Source organism: Zophobas morio, unplaced genomic scaffold (assembly GCF_036711695.1).
Source record: "Zophobas morio isolate AGI-343-1 ecotype UQ-CSIRO unplaced genomic scaffold, CSIRO_AGI_Zmor_V1 ptg000005l, whole genome shotgun sequence".
In the NCBI taxonomy this organism is placed as follows: domain Eukaryota; kingdom Metazoa; phylum Arthropoda; class Insecta; order Coleoptera; family Tenebrionidae; genus Zophobas; species Zophobas morio.
Window position 1 is genome coordinate 6,215,801 of NW_026972110.1, and position 27,461 is coordinate 6,243,261.

General features: G+C 33.0%; 3 protein-coding genes across 4 annotated transcripts; 1 reads left to right on the forward strand and 2 right to left on the reverse strand.

Moving 5' to 3' along the window:
- Positions 1–4,795: 4,795 nt before the first annotated feature.
- LOC135122517 (glycine N-methyltransferase-like) lies at positions 4,796–6,247 on the reverse strand. Its single transcript, XM_064046740.1, has 6 exons — positions 5,911–6,247; positions 5,706–5,833; positions 5,510–5,645; positions 5,341–5,458; positions 5,144–5,280; positions 4,796–5,085 (listed from the first exon to the last, which is right to left on the reverse strand). Exons 1-6 carry the CDS (start codon positions 6,120–6,122, stop codon positions 4,920–4,922), a joined length of 897 nt encoding a protein of 298 aa, XP_063902810.1. The 5' UTR covers positions 6,123–6,247; the 3' UTR covers positions 4,796–4,919.
- Positions 6,248–17,674: 11,427 nt separating this feature from the next.
- LOC135122520 (uncharacterized) lies at positions 17,675–23,961 on the forward strand. Of its 2 annotated transcripts, none has more exons than XR_010279400.1 (2): positions 17,675–22,380; positions 22,996–23,961. XR_010279400.1 is itself a non-coding variant. In XM_064046743.1 (2 exons), exons 1-2 carry the CDS (start codon positions 22,421–22,423, stop codon positions 23,271–23,273), a joined length of 366 nt encoding a protein of 121 aa, XP_063902813.1. In that variant the 5' UTR covers positions 21,058–22,420; the 3' UTR covers positions 23,274–23,961. The 2 variants fall into 2 exon arrangements, 1 of the variants encoding a protein (XP_063902813.1); XM_064046743.1 differs by having other exon boundaries at positions 21,058–22,508.
- LOC135122514 (protein O-mannosyl-transferase TMTC4-like) lies at positions 23,909–26,643 on the reverse strand. The gene is made up of 10 exons (XM_064046736.1): positions 26,568–26,643; positions 26,257–26,483; positions 25,833–26,202; positions 25,571–25,783; positions 25,316–25,518; positions 25,078–25,258; positions 24,705–25,021; positions 24,519–24,660; positions 24,166–24,463; positions 23,909–24,115 (listed from the first exon to the last, which is right to left on the reverse strand). Exons 1-10 carry the CDS (start codon positions 26,568–26,570, stop codon positions 23,985–23,987), a joined length of 2,085 nt encoding a protein of 694 aa, XP_063902806.1. The 5' UTR covers positions 26,571–26,643; the 3' UTR covers positions 23,909–23,984.
- Between the last annotated feature and the right edge of the window lie 818 nt (positions 26,644–27,461).

Sequence of the window (27,461 nt, forward strand, 5' to 3'; positions counted from 1 at the left end):
TTTTATTTCCAGAGCGTAAGCTAAGGAATTATATGAAGTAATGGAATTCATCGCGCGAATTGCCACTTTTATATTTTCTCGACGTGTCATGACCTCTATGGTATGAAAAAAATGGTGTGAATATTAGGAATATCATGCAGATGGTTAAACGCTAATTAAAATTTGGCTAATCATCGCCACCACCAGTGGAGTGACGTCATTCCTTAAATTTGTAATAGTAAGTATTTTAAAATTTCATAAAATAAGATACTCCTGCACTTGTGGTGTGTGAATCCGCGTCGAATTTTGACCCTAGACATCCAGATTTTTGGGAAAAAATCTAAAACTATAACAATATCTTGCAGTTTAACTTTGAAGCTGTAAAACCGAATGCTCTGAAATCTTGTAAATATTTTAAGGTTAACGCTAAGCACAATTTATTCGTTTAACCTGTACCAAAAATTGGTGACGTCATCTTAAAATGTTGCCGAATAAATCCTTTCTGAAATATGCAAAATATTATACTCGTAACTGTATACTTGTGATTTATCAACGCACTCATAATTTTTAGAATTACTTATACAAGGTGACTCAAAAAATTAATTACAGAATCAATTTATTTTCTTGATTAAATAAGGAACTGCACAAACGAATTCTTTGAAATCTTGCAAACGTTTGAAATATATCGTAAACACTGTAAATTTTTAATCACAATATACAATATCTGATTGTCCCCTCAAAAAATTGATGAGGTCATCTCCAAATTTTGCCGAATATATTCTATCCAAAAAATGCAAAATATGATGAGTTTTTACTTGTGATTTATCACTGTGTTAACAGTTTGTAAACTTCTTAAAAAGGGTGAATGAGTCAACTTATTTTATTGATTAAATAGGGAACGGTTCACTCCATTTTCCCGAAAATTTAGGAATACAATACTGTTATCATTAGTATTATACTGCACATATCCAACTAATGTACGTATCTTTGCAAAAATGTGGATGAAGGCATCACGAAATTTTGTTAAAGGAAAACTCATTTGAAACGTACGCGCAGCACGCTTCTTACATATTTACTTTAACGTTACATACATATATATCTAATAATAAATTTTTATCATTTTTCAAACACGTAGGATTTGGGAGCGAAGAAAGTTCTATCGAAATAACATTCGACCAATTTTTAATTTATTAATTCATCAACTTCTAACATACGATTTTCTTTTTTTTTGATAACGACGGACATAAAACAACATTATTTATTTAACATTAATCCTTGTATGGGTTTCTTCAATCAATTTCATTTTCATTCTCTAAAGTTAAAAAACATTATTCTATTTTACACTAAATAAGATTTTGCCGTTTTTTGCATATTATTGTCTTTGATTTATTGTTTTGTGAATCAGCACCAGTGTCAATCGTGATTGCCGCAAGAGTTCTATTAATCTTCCCCGGTATAGTTGGACTACTGCCTCTGGTGAAATTTCCTATTTTCACCTCCCTGGGGGCCTTATTCTCACCAGCCAGTACATCCCCCAAAGCACTGACTGTTTCTAGTCTCCATGTAGATTTTGGTGAGGAGATCTCTGTTCTTCTCAGAGCTGGTGATCGGACACGATAATCGCGTTTGAGATGTCCCTGGCGCCCACATCTATAGCATTCTGGGGCTCTCTTCCGAGGCAGACCATTGTCTAATCCTTGAGATGTCCCATCTATAATTAGCTGTGAGAATTTTTCCAGCTGCTTTTCTACTTTGTAATTTTCTTCCGATTCTAATTCTGCCACTCTGAGTTTGTGGTACGTTCTTGAAGAATTTTACGCAGCCTTCACTTGCAGCGCACGAATCAGGGCATCAGATGATATCTGATACCTTGATACTTCTTCGACCTGCTTCTTGTATGACTACGAAGAAGTTTGACCATCATAGGTGAGTAGCCGACGTCACATTATATGAACCAGTCGTTGTTGCATTTTTTATTATTGTTTCAAATTTCTTCATTTTACTCTACATTCTATCTTCCATAGTTTTCATTTGATCTATCATACATTCTTGAACTGATATCTCGAATTCACTCTTTAGCTGATGATCGACTTCATCTTTTACTTTTTGGTCCATTAAGACCACACTTTCTTCGAGAACATTTTGCATGCTCGTAACTTGCAAATGTGTGTCCATGGTTCATTTGTTCTTCAATTCCTGTTAATTCATTTTTGTTTGTTTCCACGCCCTTTTGGAATTTTTCGGTTAGGTTGATTTGCTTATTTATTTTCATGTCCATCATTTCCATTTTTTCGTTTATTCATCCGTCTCTTGCGTTCATCCTCCATCTTCTCGTCCATTGCCTTGTTTCTTGCCTCTATTTTTTCGTCCATGGTCTTATTTCTTTCGTACATTTGCGTGAGCATAGCCATGATTTGCTTTACTTGTTCCTCCATGTCCGCAGCTTGAGGTTTAGTTTCCACAGGCATCAAACTTCAGAATTTTTGTCCAATTTGCCCGTAGATCTTCGTAAAATCAATTATCAACCTGGAATCTCACTTCCGACACCAGTGTTACGTTGATCGAGAATTAAAATCAGCGCAAAATAATTCCGGTGCAACTTGACTGGATTCTCTCAACATTGACCGGACTTGACTGGTTAACTAAATGAATGGTTCCCGAGGGTGGACTCTATTTAAACTCGTACTTCCTTTCTAGATATTCCCGATCGAGGTTTTTCTGGAGTACCAATCGCGACTTCCGCTTCCAGGCTTTTCTTTAGCGAATGCTGCCCGGTGAGTTACCCATCATCACCGTACATACTAGAAAGCCGTCGAGAAAACCCATGGGCGTCGTATCGTGGCGGCGCCGGCGTATGGGTTTATTTCGTAACATTACTTTGATTTTAGCCACAATTAATTTGTGCCTGTTGTGTTTATTTCATAGTGCTTTGTTTTTATGTGATATGGGTATTCGTGAGTTCACTATGTAATCTTGCTACAGTGTGGCATTACGAAGATTTATCTACTTTGTGATTCATTTATTCATTATCAGCACTTCGACAGTACATACAAATTTCAAATGAATGTGGTCACCTTTGCAAAAGGATGTCTAGGCGGAGAGCTTTCTGATTTGTTCTCAGTTTAGCACGTGTCGAGCTTTTTATTTCGTTCTCGCCTGGAGTACCTACTTCTGCCTCAGGTCAAGTCAGGTCAGGTCAGGACTAGACGGTCTGCACAGAAGTGCTAAATTATGTAATTATTCTATTTTCCCTGGAATGAGTATGTGTCGTGGCTCGTGAATCTCGCAACACAACGTAACGCTGAAAACTGAGAAGAACTTGATCTCTTCAGTCAAAGCCATCGATCCCTAAACGACGATCTGTGATTGGACTCCCGATACAGTCTTTGATTTTTTTATCATATTGAAATTTGTCACGACAACATCATTGTAACTTGCGTACTTCCATCCAGTTACTTAAAAGCGATTTATCTTTTCTTCGCATTCTTAAATTTGTGATGTTCAAATATTTGTATCGATTTGAGAAAATTTTATACTACATATTTTTAACAGCCGGAGAGGGTTCTTACAGCTGGTTTCACAGCTTTTACCTCTCCAGTATGGAGGAATAAACAACTTTTCCTTTATATTTTTTGCATTTTGATTTAACGTCATTGTTCCAACCTCAGGGTTCACCAGTTTGGTTTCTGGTCGTATTCCGAAATAAAAACAGACACTTGGGTTCCGCAATTCAAGGCCAGATTTTGAATTTTTCGCGGCTTTTTTAAATTTAGGCGCAATGTTTGAGTTTCCACACTACTTAAAAAATGCATTCAATACTTCTAGACCCCATTTATAGAAACCGAAGTTAAAGTTAATTCGCGATTAACTTTTAACTGAGGTCCGTTGCGAGGCAACGCGCATATTTTAACCAATCACGGGCTCATATTCCACATTTTAATTCTCTGTTAAACTAATCGAGGATTAAATATTTAATTCGCTGTTCTATAAACCGGCTCTTAACCTTTTAAAAATTTTTTACTGATGTTTTTTTGATACTTGTAATGTCGTTATTTTTTTTACACCTATAATAAATAATTTATGCAATGCATACAATATTAATTTGTAGCACTGGTGCTAAATTTAAGTGTTTTTATATAAAATTATAACATGCATGAAATAATATGAAAAATGCCATATAAGTAATTTACATAGGACGTGCTTAAGGTACTTTGCTATCTTCATTTAAACTGTCACGTAAATATTAGATAAATTTTAATTATAAAAATACCGCGTTCAAAAACAGGCAAAGACAGGAATTTTATTGTTACGATGATGTAGAAGAAGGATTTAATTTAAGAGAGATATTATTATTTGGAGATATATTGGATCTCTGAATATCTGAAAAAATGGATAAAATTCTCTGTGAGATCACAAAATATTTATATTTAAGCCGACCAGAGTTTTGTACCAGGATACTTATTCAGAAAGTCATCTGCAAATATGCTTCTAGCTGGACAAGACCTGTATTGAACCTTAAACGCCACGATATTTTTTGTTGTCCAAGTGCTCTTGCTGAAGCGGAATAATCATACAAAGTCTTCTCTCAATTGTTAGTTTAGTGCACCCACTTGACAGATTAGCAGTATTACATTATTGCATTCCGGCAATAAAATAACACTTTTTATACTCAAGACGGTTCAGTAAAGTGCACAAAACATTTTTTCGCGTTATATAATAGTTTATAAACACTTATCTTGAAAAATATTGATAAAATTCACTCGGCAACTCGGCAAGGTTAATGGATATTAAACAGTGGGTTCTTATCAACAAGTAGCATTGTTTACGTTGGTGTATTAATTATCTCTCATTTTGTATACAAAATATAGCAACAAAATATTAATAATAAAACAAGGAAAAACATATCATTTCCTTATTCTTAATATTAAAAAAAGGAGAGATTATTTTGCTTTTTCCACAATATGAATGTAAAAAGTGGGATTTTCAACTTCATCTAAATTCTTAAAATCGCCTAATGTGTGGTATATTGCATTTTTTCCAAAAAATTCCATTAACATATTTCTAAAGTCCCTCATCATATGTGGATAAAATATTAATCGCAGGTCCCTGTAAAATTTAGGAAAATAAATCGCGTTGACAAAAGAAATTATTAATGATAACTCACACTTTAGTGTCGGAATTGTCAGCTTTAACACTATTTCCATTATTTTTGTCAGTTTCGACTACGTAATCTCGAATAACCAACGCAGGTTTTCCCATTACAGATAAAACTGAAGTTGTTATGTTCGTAATAGAGCTATCCTAAAATTTTGTTTTTAATTAATTGGTTAATAACATTGCGGTCATATATAAAACACGTACTTCATAATAGACACACTTCGTAGGAGCTTTCCCTTCAAGAAGTTGATCATAATTCCTGTGATCAACTAGAAGTAAACCACCAGGCTTCAAACATTTTTCAAAATTACTTATAGATTGTCTGAAACAAGATTATTAAAACTCTTCAAAGAGGAAAATGCATAAAGTGTACTTCTGTTCACGTTGATCTCCAAAAGAATCCAACAAGTGGGCAAAAGAACTACCAAAACAGATTACCGCATCAAATCCGTCTCCTACAATGTCCTTCACAGTTTCATAGAGATCTACCCAATTCGCTTGTTTAATAACTATAAACACACAAATCGTTGACAACATCACAATATTTAAAGCGAAATTAATGTATTTACCCCACTTATCAAACGCCGGTTCCTTTCGCCTTGCCCACCTTGTTTCGAACGCATATCTGAGCATCTTGTCAGAGCCATCAGTTGAAACTACTTCGAATCCTTCCTCCAGAAGCATTATTGAATCAATTCTGCAAAAAAAAATAGGTGTATAGAAACAGCTTCAAAAATATTATTTTTCTCTAATAGAGGATTTTTTGATCCCTACCCAGTTCCACAAGCAACATCTAAAATTCTCCTGCAGCCCTTTTTTCTTAATAAATCAAGCAAAAATGTTTTGTATTTCTGAGTTCTAATATTCGTATCCCCAATAAACTCGGAGTAAACGCTTGCCATTTTGCCATCGGCATACTGATCGGTGACTCCCTTCACGATCAGTCCTGATCCTGACGGACGCGTTTCAAATTCAATTGCTGGCATTCTCACAATTAATATGAAAACTTTAACAAAATGTAACTATAAATGAGAATAAAAATCAAATATAATCTCAACAGAAAAAATATAAATAGTGAAGCTGTGCGACACTTGCGATGGCGTGGGTACCAATTACATCAGCCTCGTAAAAACGAGGATTTTATTCAAAAAGACATTAGTGGTGGGGAAATGTACACGACATTTTTGGACTTCGCATTTGATCGTCTGATCTGCGCAAAAATTCCATTTATTTAGTTGTTTACTTACAATTTGTCACCACGCAAATCTTATTTGCAACATACTGTAAAATTGTTAATCTTCATTACGATTATCAATCAGTAAAATACACCAATAGAATTCTCGACTTAATTACATCATTTTAATATTTTGCTTATATCTCCCCTGATATATTTTTTATTAATATTAATTGACGTAATACCACATCCGGCTTCTGATAATTGTGATATTTTATTTAATGTTGTGTTCATTAAATTATATAACACCAGAGAGATTTTTTGTAGGTATAAAATAATGTTCCAGGTTTATACGCCCAAATTAAATTAATTAAGTAAAATACTATTTTCGAAAAAGATAGCTCAAAAAAATAAATGTTAATTTTAAAGAGTTTTTACTTTGCAACGTGAAATTGTTTACCGTTTATCAGCTAATAAAAATAAAACATTACCAGATCTAATACATAGACAACAGTGACGAAATAATGTAATCTAGAGGATTATAGTTCCTTAAAGTTACAGAATATACCAATAGCAACAAAAAATTGTGTGTTCCTTGTTACGAAAAATAATGATGAAGCAGTTACTCAAAAATAATGACAAGCCTTAAATTACTTTAAAATACATAAGTGTCTGAGCATTTAAAAAACTTTTCGCGTTAAATGAATTGATTCTTCTATAATGTTGGAACTGTTTCTCTACATTGTATTAGTAAAGTTTTGAAATATTCTTTACAAATCAACAGAAATTTTTGGGCACAATTAATGAAAAAAGCAAAATAATTACAAGAAAAATGTTTAAACTGGAATAAATTTTTCAAATGATGACCTTGAACAACTTAACAATGCCTTAAACAAAAATAAAACTCCTGTCATACATTGTGGGTCATCTCAATGGTTAGTAAAAGTACTTCACTTCGTATTTGAATTTTTTAATCATCAGTCTCCCGAAGTGCTTTAATAGTAAAGTTGTGGAATATTCTTTATAAATAAATAGGAATTTTTCGACACAATTAATGGAAAAGGCAAAATTAATTACGACAAAAATTTTTAAGCTGACATTAATTTTTCAGATGATGACCTTGAAGAACTTAACAGTGCTTAAGACAAAAATAAAACTGAACGATCTACCCTTGATCTAAAGGAGGTACACACGTAACTGCAAGCTTTTTATACAAGAATGTTTGAGTGTCTGTTGGATGATTTTTGTGCCAAATTTGGAACTAGTATAGATCTCATTTCAGAAAAAACGGTTGTCTATGATTACACATTTTTAAGAAACGTATAAAAAATAAACTTGAATTTTGATAGAAAAAAATCGATGATATGACATGATAAATTCAAATAAATCAGATTTCATCGATAGATGTAGAGCACCCGAAAATTCATGTGATGTGATCGAGTGGTTTTGCGAAATTTCTATTTTGCTTTTTTTTAAACACCCCAAAATACATATGAAGAATTTTATAACTTGAAAACCACGACAAGAAACAATATCAAAAGTCTTTATAAGAAAAATTTAATCGGCATGGTTCTCTTCTAGGTAAAGGTAAATGAAATTGATGCTCAAAAATACACAGACCTTCAAAAAGCAGACGTTCGTGTTTTTCAGAAACTGAAGTACCGTTTCCAAAGAACACAGCAAGTTAGTATTAAAACAAATAAAGAAGAGCACATGAGTTTCGGATACTGGAGAGTGTAGTAATAAGATCCACATACAAGTACCCGAAATGTAAGTGATAACTTGTGGAGAAGTAATTATAATTATTCCAAGGAATAAAGACAAACTACCTTCCTGTCATCTACAACTGTTGTAAGAGTTAAACAAAAATGATTTCACCAAATGCCAACAACGTTAATAATGAGCTGTAAATAAAGTTCAAGAGCAAAGTGATTTTTTTAAGCACCCCAGCGTTGTTTAATAAGCAAAATTTTAGATATTTTTGGGGTGTTAAATAAATTTAAATACTGAAGAAACTAGGGGAGATATGTCTAATACGGCATACTTTTTAAAAAAAATCATTTTCACGTATAAAAAAAAACATAATCTTTTTCTGATTTGTGGCACATGTTAGCTTTATCAATTAAGTTTGAAGTTCAGTTATAACATATATTTAATCAAGCACTACATTTTTGCAACACTTCAAAGTTTTGGAAGTGACAGAATCTATATTACCCTGATGTACGGTGTAAAATGGCATAGGAATAGGAATAGGAATTTTAAGAAGAAATTCGTATATATTTATTAATTATAACAAAAAAAAATATTAAAACCAAAATATTACTTCAATAATTAGAGAACAACACAACAAAAATATGAACTAAAAATGTAAATAATATACAAAATATAAAAAAATAACAAAAAATAGGTTTTACCGACGAACTTATTCATTCTTCGCAAATTTCGCAGATAAACTGCTTCGTTTTGGGACTAACTCCTGAGCATTCGACATGGGACCATTTTTTGCAGCTAATGCACCTTATCCACTTCTCACCGGCTCTAGATCTCTTGTAACTATCATTGCAATAAAGACAACACGCATCATCTTCATCGTCTTCGAAATCTTCCCAATGATCATTTTCTTCACTACTTGTATCACACGTAGGTTGGAACAGTTTATGTTTGATTATTCTAGCTGACGCTCTCAACGTTTTTTTCTTTTTATTCGCTTCTTTATCTTTCAGTTCCGCAATATAAGGGCTTTTTGTTAAAACTGCAGTTCCCTGTGATTGCCGCTTTTTGCTTTTTTTTCCAGAAACCGTCTTCTCAATTACAGGTATAGGAGACAGTAAATTTAGACACTCTTTTATGGAAATATCGAGATTAGACTTGCCCTCACTACTCCTATCTTTTCCAATGTAAATTTGATAATTATTTTCGAGTGATGAGGAACTAGCTTGGTTTATATTATCACTTTTATCAGTTTTCTGGTTAATTTCAACTATTTCTTTTTTTTTACTAGCTGTTTCTTGTTTATCAAGTACGACATTTTCTATAATTTCTGCCCTTTCACTGTTTACTTTCTCATTATTATTACTATTGTCAACATTTTCCTCCACAGTAAAGTTAGCTTTGTTGGTGTTTTCATCATACCAATTTTGATTGTCAGTAACTTCACTTGGTGCGTACAAATGGTCGGGGAAAATGTCTGGATTTAATGGTGATATGCCCGAACTTCGAAAACCACTTAAAGCATTTTCAACAGTAGCAGATTTTGAATAAGCAGCACAAAATAATCCACTTATCTGGTATAAAGTTATTGTTCTTCCCACATGATTTTTCATCCAAAGGGCACATGCTGCATTGAAATAAGTTTCCAAAGGGCCAAAAAATGAGACATCTAGCGGTTGGAGCCGATGTGTACAATGAGCTGGTAAACATAACAAAACAATGCCGTGTTTCTTGGCTTTTTCAAGAGCATTTAACGATTTGTGGCTGCTGTGTCCATCCACGATTAGTAGAACTTTTTCTTCTTTTGATGGCTTCACGTGGTTAATGAAATGATCCATCCATTTACTGAAAAGGTCTGAGACCATATATCCAGTTTCATAACACAATCCTAACGTTTCAGGCGGGCATCCATCAAAATACTCAGCTTTATAGTTTTTCCTTGGAAATATTAATGCTGGAGGAATAAAACGACCACCAGAACTCATACAAGCCACTACTGTTACATGTTGGCCTCTTTCGCGTAAGAGCGCCTACTTGTTTTTTTCCTTTGCGGGCAAATACCCTTGGAGGCTTATGTACTGTTGTCAAGGCAGACTCATCCATGTTATAAATTCTACTAGTAGGAATATTTTCATTAGTCATGGTGTCAGTGAGTAAGTCAAAAAATTTCTTCACCTGGACTTTATTAAAACCTTTGGCTCTTGCTGCTGACGTCGCTTCTGGAGCTCTAAGTGATATTTCCGGATATCTTCGGCGAAACCCGCTTAACCAGTCCCACCCCGCCAATTGTTTTTCTGTATTAAATTTATGAGAATAGCCTCTCTCAGTTGCAATTTTAAAGGCCAGCTGTCTTAATTCAAGAGCTGTAACACCAAATAATCTTGATTCTAAATCAAGAATATGATTAACAATTTCTTGCTCAGCTTCAAGTGGTATTGTCGTGCTCGTTCCCATTCCTTTTTGGGTACCTTTAACACGTTTATTCATATTATTTACCCGGCGTCTTAAAGTCCCAAATGGGACATTGAACATTTTAGTGGCTTTAAGCCATCCCATGCGTTTAGCTCGCACCGCATCTATAGCTTGAAGCATGTCGGCCTCAGACCATTTCTGTCGGTTTGTTTTACGAATATAATTATTTCCCATACTGCAACATAAAAGTCACATTATTGTTATTTTAGTAAGAATTTAGTTATTGTCGGGAACATATTCGGGGAATACGGCATAATATGTCATTTTACCCTGATTCCCTGTGTGCCATATTGCCCCTACCGTAGGTTATGGAAAGTTAAAGCTGATATTTTTTTAGGTTACGTTTATTTACAAAACTGAATATGGGTTAAAAAATACACATTTTTAACTGCTCTACGTTTAAATTTGATAAAGTAAAAATCCGTTTAACGAAAGTTATAGCAAATTAGATCCGTTTCAAGAAAAATTTATATTTACCTTCGAGAAAAGAATCACATGTCACCTGCTTCCAACACCGATCACAGCCATGACTGTTGGATACATCTTCACGCAAACAAAAATTCGTTATAGTTATTGGCGCCAAGTTTAAATTTTCTTTTTAGTTTCCACAATACACATGATATGCCATTTTATCTAGTATGCCGTATTAAGCACAATTCCCCTATCAGTTTTACGTATGTACTTAATTTTACAATTCTGACGGCATCAGAAAAAGTAACTACATATTTCTGTCGCCTTTGTTTCTGCTATCAATAAATCGAGATTATCACGCGTACCTGGTAAATGCTCACAGTTATGTTAAAAGCAAATACACCGTATGGTAGAATTAATTGCAAACAGTGTTCATCGTGTGTAGTTCCTGATTGTTCGGTTATGTGGTGATATGATATAGTGATACCGGGGATAGTGAAGTTATGTAAAAAGAAATGTGTTATATTTGAACTTGATTAAGACGTTTGAAGCAAAAATAGTATGTTTTATTCGGAGTAAAATTGCCTTTTCGTGCCTCGTCTATATTGCCGGCGTCGATTCGCTCGGCCGTCAAACTTACAAGACTCGTCACGAAAAGTAACACTTTTGCTCCTAATAAAACAATATACTATTTTTCTAAATCTTTGCATTGCTAAAAAATTTCAACAAAATTGGAATAACTTCGCAATTTCTCAACGAAATTTCAGAAATTATTCTTACATTTGTGAAATTACATTTTTAATTTCTATATTTGGCATAATTATGTCCTTAACAGATGAAGTAACTTGAATTCGGGTTATGTTCCACAATGCTAAAAATGATTCGTAAATTACGTGTATGTAATCACATGCCTACTGACAACACAATTCGCCACTTTATCAGCAGTGTAAGGCGTCTTGTTTGGTTCTTGACGTAAATGTAAATGCCAACACATTTTCTAGTGTTCGTTCACTGCGGATGTTTCAACATCCTCATGTCAACATTTTGCTAAGTAAATCCTGTTTAAGTTTTATGAGATATTATGCTTCTGATCATGTAATTTATTAATGCGCCCTTATTTTTGATCTTGCACATTTAAATTTTCGGAAAAAAATCAAAATTCTACAAGAAAATTTTTATTTTAGAAAGTGCAAAATTATCCTTAGAGCTTAACAGAACCTTTGTTATTAATATTTAATAATATGTAATTAAGAATGAACCGATTTTATTTTCTTGAATATGAAACAATGTATTACTTGTCTTTACTGAGTGTTAAACGATTACCTTTACATCAACTAATAACAAACTTTACACTAAAGTACATTGAAGAATTTCATAATCTTCGACAGAATGGATTTCCCTATACAACTTGAGGTCATCCGCAAATAGAAGTTTCTCACACGAAATATTTTGAACAATATCATTTATAAATAGGAAAAATAACAATATTCCCAAATTTGAACCCTGTGGCACGCCAAATGTAGGAATGAACACTTCGGAACAAAAATTTCGATATCTTACGACTTGACTCCCTTCAGCGATGTATAGAGTCCGGAATTTATGAGATTTGCATATTGATGGCTGTTCATACTACAACTAAATGCTTTCGGATCTAGGCGAATTAGGTAAATAGGATTGATTGATTGACGCATATTAAATTTTGCATATTTTGCATATATCAAGATTTTTCACACATTTTCGTATCTTTTGCATATTTTCACATATTTTGACAATTTTTTAATTTCCTAAGCATAACGCGAACTTTTTATTGCAAGTGTCGGCGTTTTTTACTTCTAAAGTCGAAATTTACAAGACAATGTTTTTGGTTAAATTTCGAAAATTTCAAAATGGGGTGTATTATTGAAAAATTGAGTTTTTGGAAAAATCCAAACAATTCTGAGATATACAGTTTGACACGCCAATTGGAAAAATGTAGCAAGTTTATGATACTGGAACGAGATTTTAGAAATATCCGGTTTGAAATTTAATTTTTTTTAATAATCCTAAAAGTTGCCATATTTCAATTGGTGATTCTGGAAAAATGGTGAAAGTTACATTTGCCAAAATCGGTCTTATTTTAGCAGGTACTAGCCTCGCCCACCCGCCCTCTCTTTTCATAATGGTATCTCATTTGTCAAAATCACTCTTATCTTAGCAGGTACTAGCCCTGCCCACCCACCCTCTCTTTTTTTAGAGGGTATGTCATTTGCTAAAATCGATCTTATTTTAGCAGGTACTAACCCCGCCCACCCACCTTCTATTTTATTAGAGGGCTCACGTTTGCCAAAATCAGTCTTATCTTAGCAGCTACTAAGTTTGATTTTTTCCTACAGAGTTCTATGTATCTTAGCAAATGGCCCACCGGCGCTGTTCTCATTCTAACAATTTTATTTCTGTTGAATATATATATAATACAATTCCAAACAAGCATTAAAAAAGTAAAGGGAAAAATAGGATAACTTATAAATAAAAAGTTCAAAGAAGTACTAGAAAAGAATCAAGGTTATATTTTGCTATCAAAGGTAGCTAAAATACATAATGGAGATTCTAGTAGTCAGGTTAACATAGAACCAAATTTAATTAGCGCTTTTAAGTATGCACCCATTACATCAGCGGATGTAGTGAGGAGTTTTTCTACCTATAAACAAATTTTGTTTTGATAGGCGACGTAATTTTTTAATTGAAAACATTGAAAAACATATAGGTGCAAGTTATATCATTAATGCAGACATTTAAGTGTTTTGTTATGTATCACTACTCGTTTTTTTACAAATATCTGTTATTTAGTTGTTTCTTTTTCTAAAATAAAGTTTTTAAAATATGGCACAGTATTGTTTTAAATTAAACCTATTAGACTTATGGATACACTACCAATTTATTGTATGCTCAATAAAAAAAAAAGTACAAAATCTGTGCATATTTTTATAAAAATTTTGCATATTTTCGTAAAATTAAAACATATTTTCTTATTTTTTATACATATATATACACACATTTTGGCCAAATTTCGTACATAAAATTCCGGTCTCTAGTGATGTAAGACAAAAAGAATCGAAGCAATGAGTCTAAAAAGCCGAACCCTCGAAGTCGAAATAAAAATATCATTCTGAAGAAACGTATTATGTTTATGTGTTACCTATTTTTGGAATTTCCAAACATTAAAAAATCACAGTAAAATGTTTAACATGAAATATTTTTAGCTGACACAATGACATCCATTAACGAAAATTAAAGAGATTAAAGTATTCTTAACTGAGATACCTAAATCTGCATCACAGCAGTGTTGTCTCTACAAAATGTAGTCTGAGAATTTGTCCCTGTGCCCTGTGCTATAGTTATATCAAAAATTCTATTTTTAGTTGTCATATGTGTTGTATAATGAATTTTTATTAAAAATACTGCAACTTTGTAAATCCGGAGCAAACGACAACAATAAAGTATTTATCAAAAAAACGACGAAGAAGAAATTATGGGCGTTGATAAATTTGATGTTCGACTGCCATTTTAGTGAAAACTGACACAGGTTTTTTTATGATACGGACTTGCTTCAAGGCGTAGGAGTAGCACAAGCCTGGAAAGTGCACTAAAGTAAAAGCAGCCATAAACATAAAACTATTTATTATTATTAGGGTACCTCGAGCAAATAAAGCCCATACTACCAGTCCAATCAGGCCCACCTCTGTTATTTTGAAACTGTTGCCTAAAATCAAAAAAGTTATTAAGGATTACTGTAACTGACTGCCGTCTAGTGCATATCGCATGAAACTGATGCCAATTTTGTGTACCGGAATTTTTAATTTTATACTTGTTTCTGTTTGGAACCAACTGCTCGTGGCAATATTAATTTTGACAATTTTGTTTAAGCGTTTACAGTGTTGGTAAATTGTAAGTAAATTATGTTTTTTTATTACATGATCATGAACCTCATAGTGTGTGCTTTAAGCTGGCTAAACGGTATTTAGGTGAAATCAATGTTAGATTTGTAAGCACCATGATTTATTTTGGAGGTTACGTGTTTTTGCGAGATGCCAATTATAAAGCCCGGGTGGGCGTTGTTTAGAACTTATTACTAGAGAGCGGATTTCTAGGTTTAATGCTTTTTGTGAAAAATGTAAGCACTTCAAAACTTTTTTGTATGTGTAACTATGACACAATTTGGAGTCATTTGACACATTTTTTTATGCTTATTTGCTTTTTTTTTTCAATTTTATGCATATTAAAACTTATATGCTTATTTAATGCTTTTTTCGACGAATATGAGTTTTAATGCATATTTTGTTCAAATGCCGGCCTTGTCGGGATGACAAATACTTGTTAGTTAAGCGTATCGTATCGTATGCATTTTACCTGTACTTGACCATTGAAGTGTACACTTACTCAAGACCCTTTCTGTGAATAGGTTCCGGTCGTTTGGGTAATAAAATTTTATTATAGGATTGGAAAAATACTCCATAGATTTTATGACTTTAAATCCTTACTTCCGTTGATAATGAATTAAAGCTTTTAACCAGATGTTCTTTTTCGGCATTTTGCGGCAAGACCGTTGAAGATTTTCTAGAAAAAAGGATTATTGTACCCAACTACCTACCTTAAAATTTTTCTAATGGAAACTTTTAAGTAAATGAACCGTTTATTTCACAACCATCAGTCTATCGCATCTGTCGTAGTACAGTGTTATACGTGGTTCTCACTTGTTACATGTTGAGTTCTTTTTGGTAATATTACTAATATTTTAAAAGAATGCCGAAAGTAAAATCGACGCCGGATGAGTGGATAAGGGATTTTCCAGAATTAAAATTAGAAAACAACAAAATATTCTGCAGAGCTTGTGTGAAAACCGTAAGCCCACTAATTTTTTTTTATCTATTTTCCTTTGTTAATCCTGTATATGTACGTTGTTTTAGATTCAAAGTGATAAAAAATATAACGTGACGCAACATGTCAGAACGACTCTTCATGTAGAAAGGAAAAAAATGTTTGCAGTTTCTAAAATTAAACAGCAGACCATACATGAATCTGTTGCATCTACTTCCACAAAAGATGAGCAGTTTCAGTTTAATTTCGATTTATGTAAAATGATGATCCAGTCCAATATACTTTTATAAAAATTGGAGAAAGGCCCTCTTCAAGAATTCCTTGAAAAACACTGCAATCGACATATTCCGGTTGAAAGTACTATCCGCAAAAATTATGTAGGCCCAGTGTTTCAGCAAGTTTACAACGAAATTAAACATCGCATTGGAGATAATTATTTATGGTTCGCTGTCGATGAAATAACAACCAATAGTTGTGGAAGATACGTGGCAAGTTTAATTGTTGGAACCTAGTCGAGGGTATGTAGTAAGTTTGAAAATGTTAGATAAAACAAATGGCAATACGATTAGCAGATTTGTAAATGACAGTCTTACGTCACTATTTTTGCCAAATGCCGTACCGGCGAATAAAATTTTATTGATGATCTCGGATGCACCTCGTTATATATTGAAAGCAGGGAATAATCTAAAAATATTGTACCCCAATTTAATTCATTCTACTTGCATTACCCACGGTTTAAACAGAGTGGCTGAAGGAATACGTTTGCAGTTTCCTACTGTTAATAAATTAGTGGCAAATGGTAAAAAGATTTTTGTTAAAGCCCCACTAAGAGTGCAACATTTTAAGGAAAAGTTTCCAAACATACCATTGCCCTCAGAGCCGATTATAACGTGGTGGGGAACATGATTACAGGCCACATTTTATTATGACAAATATATCAAAGAATTTGAGGAAGTAGTTACGGAGTTTAGCGAAGATTCTTCTCAATCGATTAAAGATTGCATAAATATTTTGGAAAACAAAGATTTGCGACAAGATCTAAGAAGCAATTATCAATTCGTATGTGAGGTAATAGAAAAGTTAGAAAAACCCAACATGTTGTTGGTAGATGCCATAAACTTAGTGAAAGAATTTAAACAACAAGCAAACGCAGTAAGGGGTGATATTGGTACTAGGTATCTCAAAAACTTGACGAAGTGTTAAATAAAAATGCAGGTTTCGGTGTTCTTTCCGACGTTGCTCGTGTTTTACAAGGCCAGAAGGTGGAAAATTTGGAGTTAGATTCAACATTAGTTGCAAAATTCAAATTTGCGCCAACAACGAGTGTGGATGTTGAACGCACATTCTCCAATTTTAAACACATTTTAAATGATCGGCGAAAAAATTTTACAGTGGACAACTTGGAACATATTACAATCATCAATTTAAAGAAAACTGAAATACGTGTGTAAAATATAAAGTCTAGGATTATTGTAATAATATTTTATCCAAAGTTCTAAGAAGTGTTCTTTGATTTGTAATATGATTAAGTTTTTAATGCTTTTTTGCTTAAAATAAAACTTTTTCAATGAAAGTGTTATGCTTATTTAATGCTTTTTTGCTTAAAATAAAACTTTTTTATTGAAAATGTTGTGCTTATTTAAGCGCTTATTCTTAATTTTTTTGTGCTTATAAATCCGCTCTCTACTTATTACTTATTTCTTTCTAGATTTGCATACAAGTGGCAGCAGCGCGAAATTGCATCTGAAAAATTTGAATTTGAAAAATGAATTAAGAAAATCGTTAAAAACTGGCAACCAGTTGCAACTTTGGTTTTTTTTGCTGGTAGTTTGGTACCTCGTCTGGGGAATTTGTGAGTAGTAAATTAGTGAGGGGCTTGGTAGTAAAGCAGACTACCTGCAACCATGCGGTAAGCATTAAGTTTACCTAGGTTAAGTTTAATTTGGTTTGGTAGTTTCATAAATTAGCCTTTGTTTAAACGAAACTACCGACGGCGACATCACAATTTTTCCCACAAGCGTAATTGATTATTATTATTAATGTGTTCCTAATCGGAAATGTATCGATTTTTGACCATGTTGTTAACACGTGGTGTAAATTGTTGATTGTAAATTCACCGTTCATATCAGGGTTTTTAACTGTTCGCGGTTCTAACACAGTTTAACAGTTACGAAAATTGTCATTTTATTCAGTCTCTCGAAATTATACATTTTATTTTTTCTTTTATGATACCGAAGAAATAAGCAACTTTGTACAAGTGAAATGGGTAACATTTTATAATATTTTAAATTGTGAAATGGATGGTTGTCCTAACTTAAATATTGTTTAAATTTAGTAGATTCTCATTTGGAAATTTTATCCACAATTTAATTTTATATTGTTTTTGAAAATTATGAGTGAAGTAAGTGCCATCGTGAATTCGAAGGCGGAAAGGGGATTTTATGCTCACTTTGTGTTATGATTTATGTGTTCTGTGACTAGAATTTTGGAACGTTTGTACTTCTTATAATTTCGACCATATTTAACAAATGTTTTTTTATCATGTGAAATTTGATTCACGATGTAATCTTAATTCATTAATTTTGCTTTATTAAATTCGGGTGGCGAGAGCGAAGCTCGACCCAAGTCCATAGTGATAATTTTCCTTTCATTCGTATGACTATTTATTCGCAATACCGGATTCCGCCAACGTGAGATACATATTCGTAGGGTAGCCTGCTGGGAGAAGAAATTCTAATGGGAGTAACCAACGCTGTTTATCACGCAAACCATAGGTTATAGTTGTGGAATAAAACTTGAAGCACGGCGACCTGGTAGGCTGTGGTCAGTGTAAAGAGACAATCAAAGACCGGGTCTCGGAATCATTACTCGTCCCACTGCTAATAAAAACAAAATATGCCAACACGCCACCCTTTAGATAACATGTTGCAACCTAGAGAATTGTATACAATAACAAACTGTTAGCTATTTGATCGAAATTTGTAATCTTGTATTTGAAATTTTATAGTTGAGAGAATACATCCTTTTGAAAGACCTTATTAAAATTATTCATGTCATATTTTGTCGTAAATTCAAGGTCACTTTTTCACCTTTGCGGTCCACCACTTTGCATCAGAACGCATTCTGCCATTTCAAAACACAACGTAGGGTGTCATCTTCTTGACGATCAACGTTCATGGCCACCTTTCAAATTTTTTAGGGATTTTCGAACCACAAGGATTATTACTGTCCATTGTTGCCATAATGGAGCTGTAAAGTTTTACTAGGGGTATATATGTGAATTGAGTTAACTTATACAATAACCAGTTTGACTTATAAGGGTGCTTTGGCTTAAGCCGCTTAAGTCATAAAAGTTTTGCAAGGTGTATGTCAAGTGAGTTTTGTATACACCGTTAGCTATTTTTAGTACCGTTGATTTAGTCACTTATTTTATAACCAAGTATCAGAAAATGAACAAAAAAGGAAATGCGGAAATTTAAAAAGAAATCGAAAAAAAATAATACAAAATCAAAACATCTCAAAAAGACCACAGTATGTCAAGGATTTTCTATCACTCTGAAGGAATCAGTGAAATTTTATACACGGAAGAAAATTTAGTGTACACAGTTTCACATCCGAATTATCCCTATATACCTCACAACTTTTTTGTGCCATTACGTTATTTTTACTTTCCAAAAAGATAGGTAGAGCCCAGAGTATGAAAAATAGATCTCCTCTTTCCGTCTGTCTCTCGCCGCCTGTAGTGTTAGCTGTATTAGACAAACATTCTCCGAAACCACCGAACTGATTATTGTGAAATTTTACATATATTTTACGTATGTCATACATCAACTAGGTACTTGTAGTTTATGAATCTGCTTTAATTTTTTACCCTAGACATGCAGATTTTTGGGAAAAATCAAAAATCTGTATAACAACTTTCTAGAATTTAATTTAAAAACTGCAACCCCGAGTGCTTTCAAATCTTGTAAACGTTTTATGGCTATCGTAAGCATGGTAAATGATTAATCAAAATTTATCTGTTTGTCCGCCCAAAAACTTAATGGCGTCAATTTTACTGGTTAAATCCTACCTACAAAGTACAAAATACTGAAAGTCTACACTTGTGGTTTGTTTATCAAGGCATTTTGCATTAATATTTTTTAGAATTGCTGATGCAGGATAACTTACAAAAATTAATGAATGAAGCGATTTACTGATGACATCAAAAACGGTTCACCCCATTTTTCCGAAAATTTTGGGAATACAGTAATACTGTTATTAATATTACACTTACTAAAAAGTTGATGACGTCATCACAAAATTGTGTTATGAAAAACTCACTTGATACTGAAGAATGGCATGCTTCATTATCTGAAGTTTAACAGTCCACGCATAACTTATATATAAAAAATAAAATTCGCAAAATCAAATTTTATACTTTATCTAAAAACCTAGATTTATTTGGTTGTACTTCAGAGGTGAGGGAGGATTTGTGTCAATAATTATAGAAGAAATAACAAATATTACCATACTTTGTGTTTGTTTTCCAAAAATTATGGGTTTATTTCGTAACAATATAATAATATGTCCACAATTTTCTGTGTATCACACATGGACAATTTTTTTAAACAATATATCATTCTTTTTAAAATCTTGGTAACGTTTTTTTTTCACGTCTTTAAAATCCAATATCTCTAGTATATATGGAAATTCTTGAACACCACTGTTTTCAGCTTACAAAGCACTATAAGTTACAAAGGAAACCTTGTCGACTTTTTTGTCGAAAATGAGAGACAGTATAAAAGGAGCTTATGTTGAAGAGGAGTTTTTGGTAAGGCCCAGTCATTACACGTAAACGAATGGCGCTACAAAGGGTTGGTACCCGATTTTATTATCAACCAACTTCTACATGATATAAAAATTTACAACACGAACTAGGAAAGATTAGCGGTTACATAAGTAAAGTATGTTTTTTTAAAGCCCAACATTGTTGCAATTTTTTACAATAGCATAAGCGACAACATCGCTATGATTTTTTAGTAGAAAATGGAAATAATGTTAGATTGAGTTACTCGTTTCGTCACATTTGCAAACCTGGTATCTTTTGTTTTTTTACTTTAAAATCTATGGTTGGTAGACTTTTCATTAACCCTGGTTTTGACACGAAAATCATTTTCCTTGTGAAGCATGTTTAAATTTTGAATTTTTTGGCGCTTGCGTAAAAATATGTTTTGACTTGACAAGAAATGTCAACATTCTGTGATTCTGCCACTATCACTACCCGAAAAACACTAGACGTATAGCAGAAACTTTTTATGTTACCAACACAAAGCAACAATGAACTTAAAAAAAACTCACTTTATGTTTACATGGCTGTTTTTGATTCTGTTATTATTGCGCTGTCGTTAGTTTTTTTAGTTTAAAAAATGTTCACTAGTAGCAGCCCACATCAAATATCATCATAATGGCATGAATAATTTAAAATCATGAAGGTCATTGTTAACAATACACAATAAGTCTTATTGGGAAATAAAAAACTTATCGAGTTATTTTTAATTCACAAATAATTTGTTAAAATTTAAGTGGATATTTTTAAATAATTTAATCAAGATATTTACCCCCCCCCCCACATTATCCATTTAGATTTTTCCCCTTTTCCCCCTTTGTTTTATAGAAATGTTTGTATGTATGTTCCCGCACTTTAACACTAGGTAACTTTCCTGTTGATGTGTTGTGATTTAAAATCCTGACCGGTAAAATGAAGGAATAATAGCCACCAACACACAAAACAAATAGAATCTACGGTCGTGTTTCAGACAATAAATAACAAATAATAGACCTACGTCAGCGCGTCCTAGGTGAATAGTCTACAAGGTCATTGTTTCATCCGTTATGGAACCATGACGCACTAAATTCAAGTTACGTGAGTTACGTTATCAGGAACCAGTGTTGCCAGATGTGGCTATTTATAGCCCATTTGGCTACTTTTTAAAGTAAATGGCGCCTAAAAATTTTTATTTAGCTACTTTATTTATGAGATTTCGATTTATAATTTTTTGATTGCAGTACTTGAATTAAATAAACAAACCAAAAAAATATGTGTAAAGTACATGGAGGTTAAAGTTATATTGCATCTTTTTTATTGTAACAAATCTACATCACTTCTAGTTACTTCTCAATGCCCATATGTTTTCTGAACGTATGGCGTAGATATCGTCGTAACAATAATTTGAAGATAGTTCGATAGATCAAATAGTGACAGATTAGAGCAATAGTAGAAGTGGCAGAACGAGATTGACACTAAACAGATGCTGCACATTGTCAGCTACGCCATACGTTCAAAAAAACATTTGCGCATCGAGTAGCAACTAGAGCTGTTTTATTTTTGATCGCACGTTAATACCGTGCAAACTTGTTGCAAAAAAAAGTTGGCGACTTTTGGCTACTTTTTGAGAGAATGTTGGCGCCAATGATAAATCGAAGTCTGGCAACACTGTCAGGAACTGTTGTTGTCGTCACGTTGCAAGTGTGGTCGCGAATGTCAAACCTCGGCAAATTAGTCGCAAAGCAAGTAAAAATCAAAGTGAAATCAATTTATAAATCGTAAAATAAATCGGGTGGTGAACACCCTCTCCTTCATGGTAGGTCTGTTTTCTTGCCCCATTACGTTACAAATAAACTATGCCCCAAAAACGTCTAACTGGGTTGAATCCCAAAATGAACGGTTATGTTGCCCGTAAAAGAAAAAAGAAATTGACAAGAAAGTCAGGTAGGAAGCATGCAAAATGTGCTCTACATTATTTTAATATATTAAGCTTCTAGTATTAATGCTCCCCGATTAGGTGATTTAACACTGCGACCTTCACTAACAGGGTTGTCAGATAACCTATATTTCCGAGCACTTATTGCATGTTTATTTTAATTATTATTTTATTAACAAGTTTACTATTTGAAAGCAAATTATTTCATAGGTTTTAGTTGCATACTACATATTGTTTTGCAACCCCGTTTGACTCCACGTTATTTTTATTATATTATCATCAGCTGCAAATGTTCCTCGTAAACTATATTAACACAAAATTTGCACACTGAGCAACGCTGTAATCTATTTAATAACCTGGCGCAAAGTAAATCAAAAAGTTAAGTTGGTATTAATAAGATATCAATTGTGCTAGTATCTAGCCACCATTGTTTGAATATTGTTATCTCCATACACTGTGAATCAGACATGTGCTAAATTCGCTTTTGATTTTTAGTTTTAAAAATGCTTGCCGTAATGGAAGCATCACGGAACACTGAGCCTCCCAATCACCAAGATGTTAAGACTCCACCAACACCAGATAAGGAGGACCCGAGACCACAAGACTTCTTGCAATCGGGGCGAACGGGTAGACGAAACGCATTGGCGAATATTCTTGGTGAACACGCCGTAGTAACCAGCTCGGATTTACCCTCGCAATTAGAAGCTTTGACAACAAAAGACAAATCTTCAGATCAGTCTAATAGTAATGGAGCAAGTTCAAGTAAAAGCTGAAGAATTTTTTCTGTGACAAACATAGGAGTAACATTATGGCAGGTTTTTTTTATTATAAGTCATGTTGGCTAAGAAAGGGAAGTACAAATTTTTTGCAAATTAGTTTTACTAAGATGTGGAACCCAATCTCTGTCATGGGGGGGCCTATTAATACTCATTCAATTCATCAAGTATTATATATGTTTGTTGATCTAGTGGATAGAACGTTATGTTTAAAACAGTTTTATATTTGAAGGAAATGGCACTACATTTGCCATTCGTTTTCTGAAAATAGAATTGGTGTTTCCGAATATTATATATGTATGTACGAACAATTGACAATAGATCTGTTTTTGATCTTTCTCTTTTAACTGTCGCATATAATAATTCCTTGCACATAATCACAGTATTAGTATAAAATTGGCCTGATTAATTTATTTAGCAACGATGTTTGTGATATTATTTATTTTTATGTGTCAGTTTAGTATATGGCATAGTTTTATGTGATAGATTCATGGTTTCATTAATTTATTATGTACTGATTGTAAAGACCTAACATGTGTTTTGGGGGATCGAATCTTTGTATACTGCTCAAGTTTCAAAAGCAGTTTATTATGAACATGCACCTAGTCATACAGCAAAAATTAACCACCTCAAATTTGTCAATACTATATTTGTATAGAAACACAATAAATTAATTGGATAAAAACATGTGTTTTTATTGCTTCTCACTCACTGTTCTTGAGCAATTAAAAGTTTGCGTAGATTTAGTTCAGTTGTCTTCATGTTGGGATCAATTTGAAGTGCTTTTTTATACATTTCACGAGCCTTATCAGTTTTGCCCCACCTGTGGTACAAGACTCCTAAAATATGATCACATAATTATACACTCATAATCAAAAGATTAATTTACCCAAGTTTGAGTGATAAAGCGCGTTCTGTGAATTCAAGTTTATTGCTTCCAGAAAATAACTTTCCGCCTTTGCAAACTGCTGGATTTTCCCCAGAGTATTGGCAATACTAAAGTGTAATGCAGGAGATTTGGGGTTATGACTGAGCGCAATTTTTCCTAATTCTAAAACTTGTTCATATTGTCTCATACTATCCATGAGTACCAAAGTATTGCTCCAGGCAGCCACATGTGTTGGACGATATGTAACTGCCATCTCCCAAGCCTTCAAAGCCTCCTCGTTTCGTTTTTGATCCAAATACTGGAAAAAACATTCATGTTTATTTTTTGTACGTGTTTAATTAAAATATAACTACCAAGTTTCCTAAATTGTAGTAACAGTCTGGGTATTTATTTCGATACATGATTGCCGTTTTATAGCAGAATTCTGCCTCCCTTGTTTTGTTTAAATTGGTGAGAACGATGCCCAAATTCATCCATGCGGCTGCAAAATTTGGTCTAAAATAGTGTAATTTGATTTATTTTCAATAGTTAGCAATTACCTAACTGCAAGGGCTCGTCGCAACAGGATTTCGGCTTCTTCAAACTGTTTATCTTCCCTTAACAAATTTGCTAGATTATTCATTGCCTGTTCGTAATTGGGGTTGAGTTCGATGGCTTTCCTATATTCGGCTAACGCTAAACTTCTATTATTTTTGTCTCCGGCAATTTTTGCTATATTATAATGTACTTTAGCATTTAACGGACAAACATCTAAAGCTGAAGAAAACAATTTGTCTTCAAGCAACCAATTAGAGTTCCTCTGAACCGACCGAACGATAAATATTGCACAAACTATGTAAAATAATAAAACTGTGTTCTGTAATATAATTACAAAATATAGAATATAGCTTATTTCCATTCTTTTAAACATACCGACTTATTACTTATACCAGCATTTTCAATTTTTTTTAAACCTATTGCCACCAAAAGACAAAATCCAGCACTCGGTAATAGTAAATTACGTTCAGCTATGACAAAACCAACTCTTAAAAATAAATTTGACGCTGGTAGGAACGGCAGAACGATTAAACTAACAGCCATTATCTTAGCATCTCTAAAAACAAGTACCGTCAAACTTTAAATTCGTGTATTACTGCATTATAATTCTTACAAAACTTCATTTTCAATGACGTTTTTGATGAGGATATAAACGGAGAAAGAAGTGATTATCCAAAATATCAATACAAAAAGCAGTCTTGTGTCATAAACACTTTCTATTAGTGGAATGCAACCCATTGACCAATCAAAACACAACCATTGAGGCCACAACAACAATAAAAAATTTAAAAAATAAATGTAGTTGTAAGAAAGAATCTGCAACGTCTCAAGTAAGACAAATAATTTAAAATTTACAAACACTTCTTACCCTAGTATAAATACTGGCTGCATATGCAGCCGGATTGTCGATGCTTGTAAAAGTAGGCCCTTCAAAATTCATTATCTTAAATCGATAATAAAGTATCAGCAACCCTATTGTAACTAATGCTGTAGTGCGCAGAAAGAAATACAAGTTGCAAATATCAATCCATCGCTTTCTCTTTTTTTTAATTACAAACACATCATAAACTATACAGACACCCTAAAACGTAATTTTTTTTAACTAGTTCCATACGAAGTAATGTACAAACCAAAACAGTCAATGCTGTTTCTTTACACAATACAGCTGCAGCTGCACAAAGCATCACTAAAATGAGTAATAAAAAAGACTTTCTTGTCACCACTTTGTCATATAACAATATCACAGCAAAAAATAATATAGAACACAAAATATCAGCCCGTCCCACAAGTCCAGCTACACATTCAGTGTGTATTGGATGAACAGTAAATAACAAAGTTGCGAAATAGGCAGTATCATTTACGTTGATTTCTCTTTTTCTTTTTCGCAAAAATAATTCAAATACTGGAATAGTAAGTATACATAACAAACCATATAAAATCACATTAGTTGCATGAAACTGGAATGCATCAAGTTTGTTATTGGAATATAATATGTTAAGCCTAAAATTAAGAAATGCTTATTTCACAAAAATGCATATTTTATTAAATACGCACCTATAAGATAAGATAGTGAGGGGTCGATATGATTTGTGGCTACTATTTAATGAAATGTTAGTACCCCAAAAGTCATTTTGAAAAATGTTTTGTAATGCAACGTAAGGCATGACATCCTTATTTTTCACTATAGCTTCACTATCATCAAACACAAAAGTTCCCCAAAGGGTATTACAATAACAAAGAAATGCCGCCACTGAAATTGTTATGTATCTTTTAGATTTCTCCTAAAAAGATATTTTGTCATTAAAGATGCTGCCTGACCATATTAAGAAAAAGTATATCTATGATAAAAATTAATTCTTACTTACCATTACTCTTATGTTTGCATTTGTAGTTTTTCGGTATTGAATAATCTAACCTCAACTAACAAACCTACAAATCAATAGCAAACTCGAAAAACATGCGCCTAGATGTTAGGCAACTAACTACATACTTTCGTTTAAATTACTAAAATGTAGTCCATCTATCTTATCCTGGCAGTCCTAGCACACAACATATTTTTAAAAAATTGGGTCTAAAGAGTTTAGACAGTACTTCCCTCGCTGTCGGAATCGTGACGACTGCATGCCTATTACGTCTTTTTTCATATTACATTTTTGTAGCGGGACATTTTAAAATAAATTGAGTATTAATGTTTTCAATTTTGTCATTATTTGGCATTGACATCTTTGTCATTTTTTCGTGATTGCTATGATTGCTTATTAAAAAAAAAATTAAATTGGACGAAGTCGTCTTTGGGTGTATAATTGTTGCCTATGCAAAAATTGTTAGGCGTGAACAGATAAAATGAACAACTTCGTCAACCTGTTGACGTGACGGTATATGCAAATCAAAAAAATATGAATGGAATGATAAATCACAACTACAGACTCATCATATTTTGCATATTTAAGGTAGGATTTATTCGGCAAACTTTTGAGCTGACGTCATCAAGTTTTTGGAGGGGATAAGTAAATATATTTTGGTTAAAAATGTATCATGCTTATCATAACAGTAAAACTGGCAAAATGTTGTTTCATAATTTTGATTTTTTTCCAAAAATCTGGACGTTTCGGGTAAAAACTCAATTCGGAGTCGTAAACTACATGTGTAGGACTATGTTATTTTACACAATTTAAAACCCATTTACTATGTACAATTTTGAAATGACGTCATCGCATTAGTGGTGGGGATGATTAGACAAATTTTGGTTAGCGTTTTAC

What these genes read in the sequence shown, in the direction of transcription:
- LOC135122517 (XM_064046740.1), bottom strand. Translation starts at nt 6,122, where the DNA reads ATGCCAGCAATTGAATTTGAAACGCGTCCGTCAGGATCAGGACTGATC. An exon ending in GATGTTGCTTGTGGAACTGG is followed by an intron (nt 5,834 to 5,910) that starts GTAGGGATCAAA and finishes TTTTTTTTGCAG; the next exon opens with AATTGATTCAATAATGCTTC. An exon ending in GACAATTCCGACACTAAAGT is followed by an intron (nt 5,086 to 5,143) that starts GTGAGTTATCAT and finishes TAAATTTTACAG; the next exon opens with GGACCTGCGATTAATATTTT.
- LOC135122514 (XM_064046736.1), bottom strand. An exon ending in CAGCCAGTATTTATACTAGG is followed by an intron (nt 25,519 to 25,570) that starts GTAAGAAGTGTT and finishes GAGACGTTGCAG; the next exon opens with ATTCTTTCTTACAACTACAT. An exon ending in GCTTTATCACTCAAACTTGG is followed by an intron (nt 24,116 to 24,165) that starts GTAAATTAATCT and finishes ATCATATTTTAG; the next exon opens with GAGTCTTGTACCACAGGTGG.
- LOC135122520 (XM_064046743.1), top strand. Translation starts at nt 22,421, where the DNA reads ATGCCCCAAAAACGTCTAACTGGGTTGAATCCCAAAATGAACGGTTAT. An exon ending in GAAATTGACAAGAAAGTCAG is followed by an intron (nt 22,509 to 22,995) that starts GTAGGAAGCATG and finishes TTTGATTTTTAG; the next exon opens with TTTTAAAAATGCTTGCCGTA.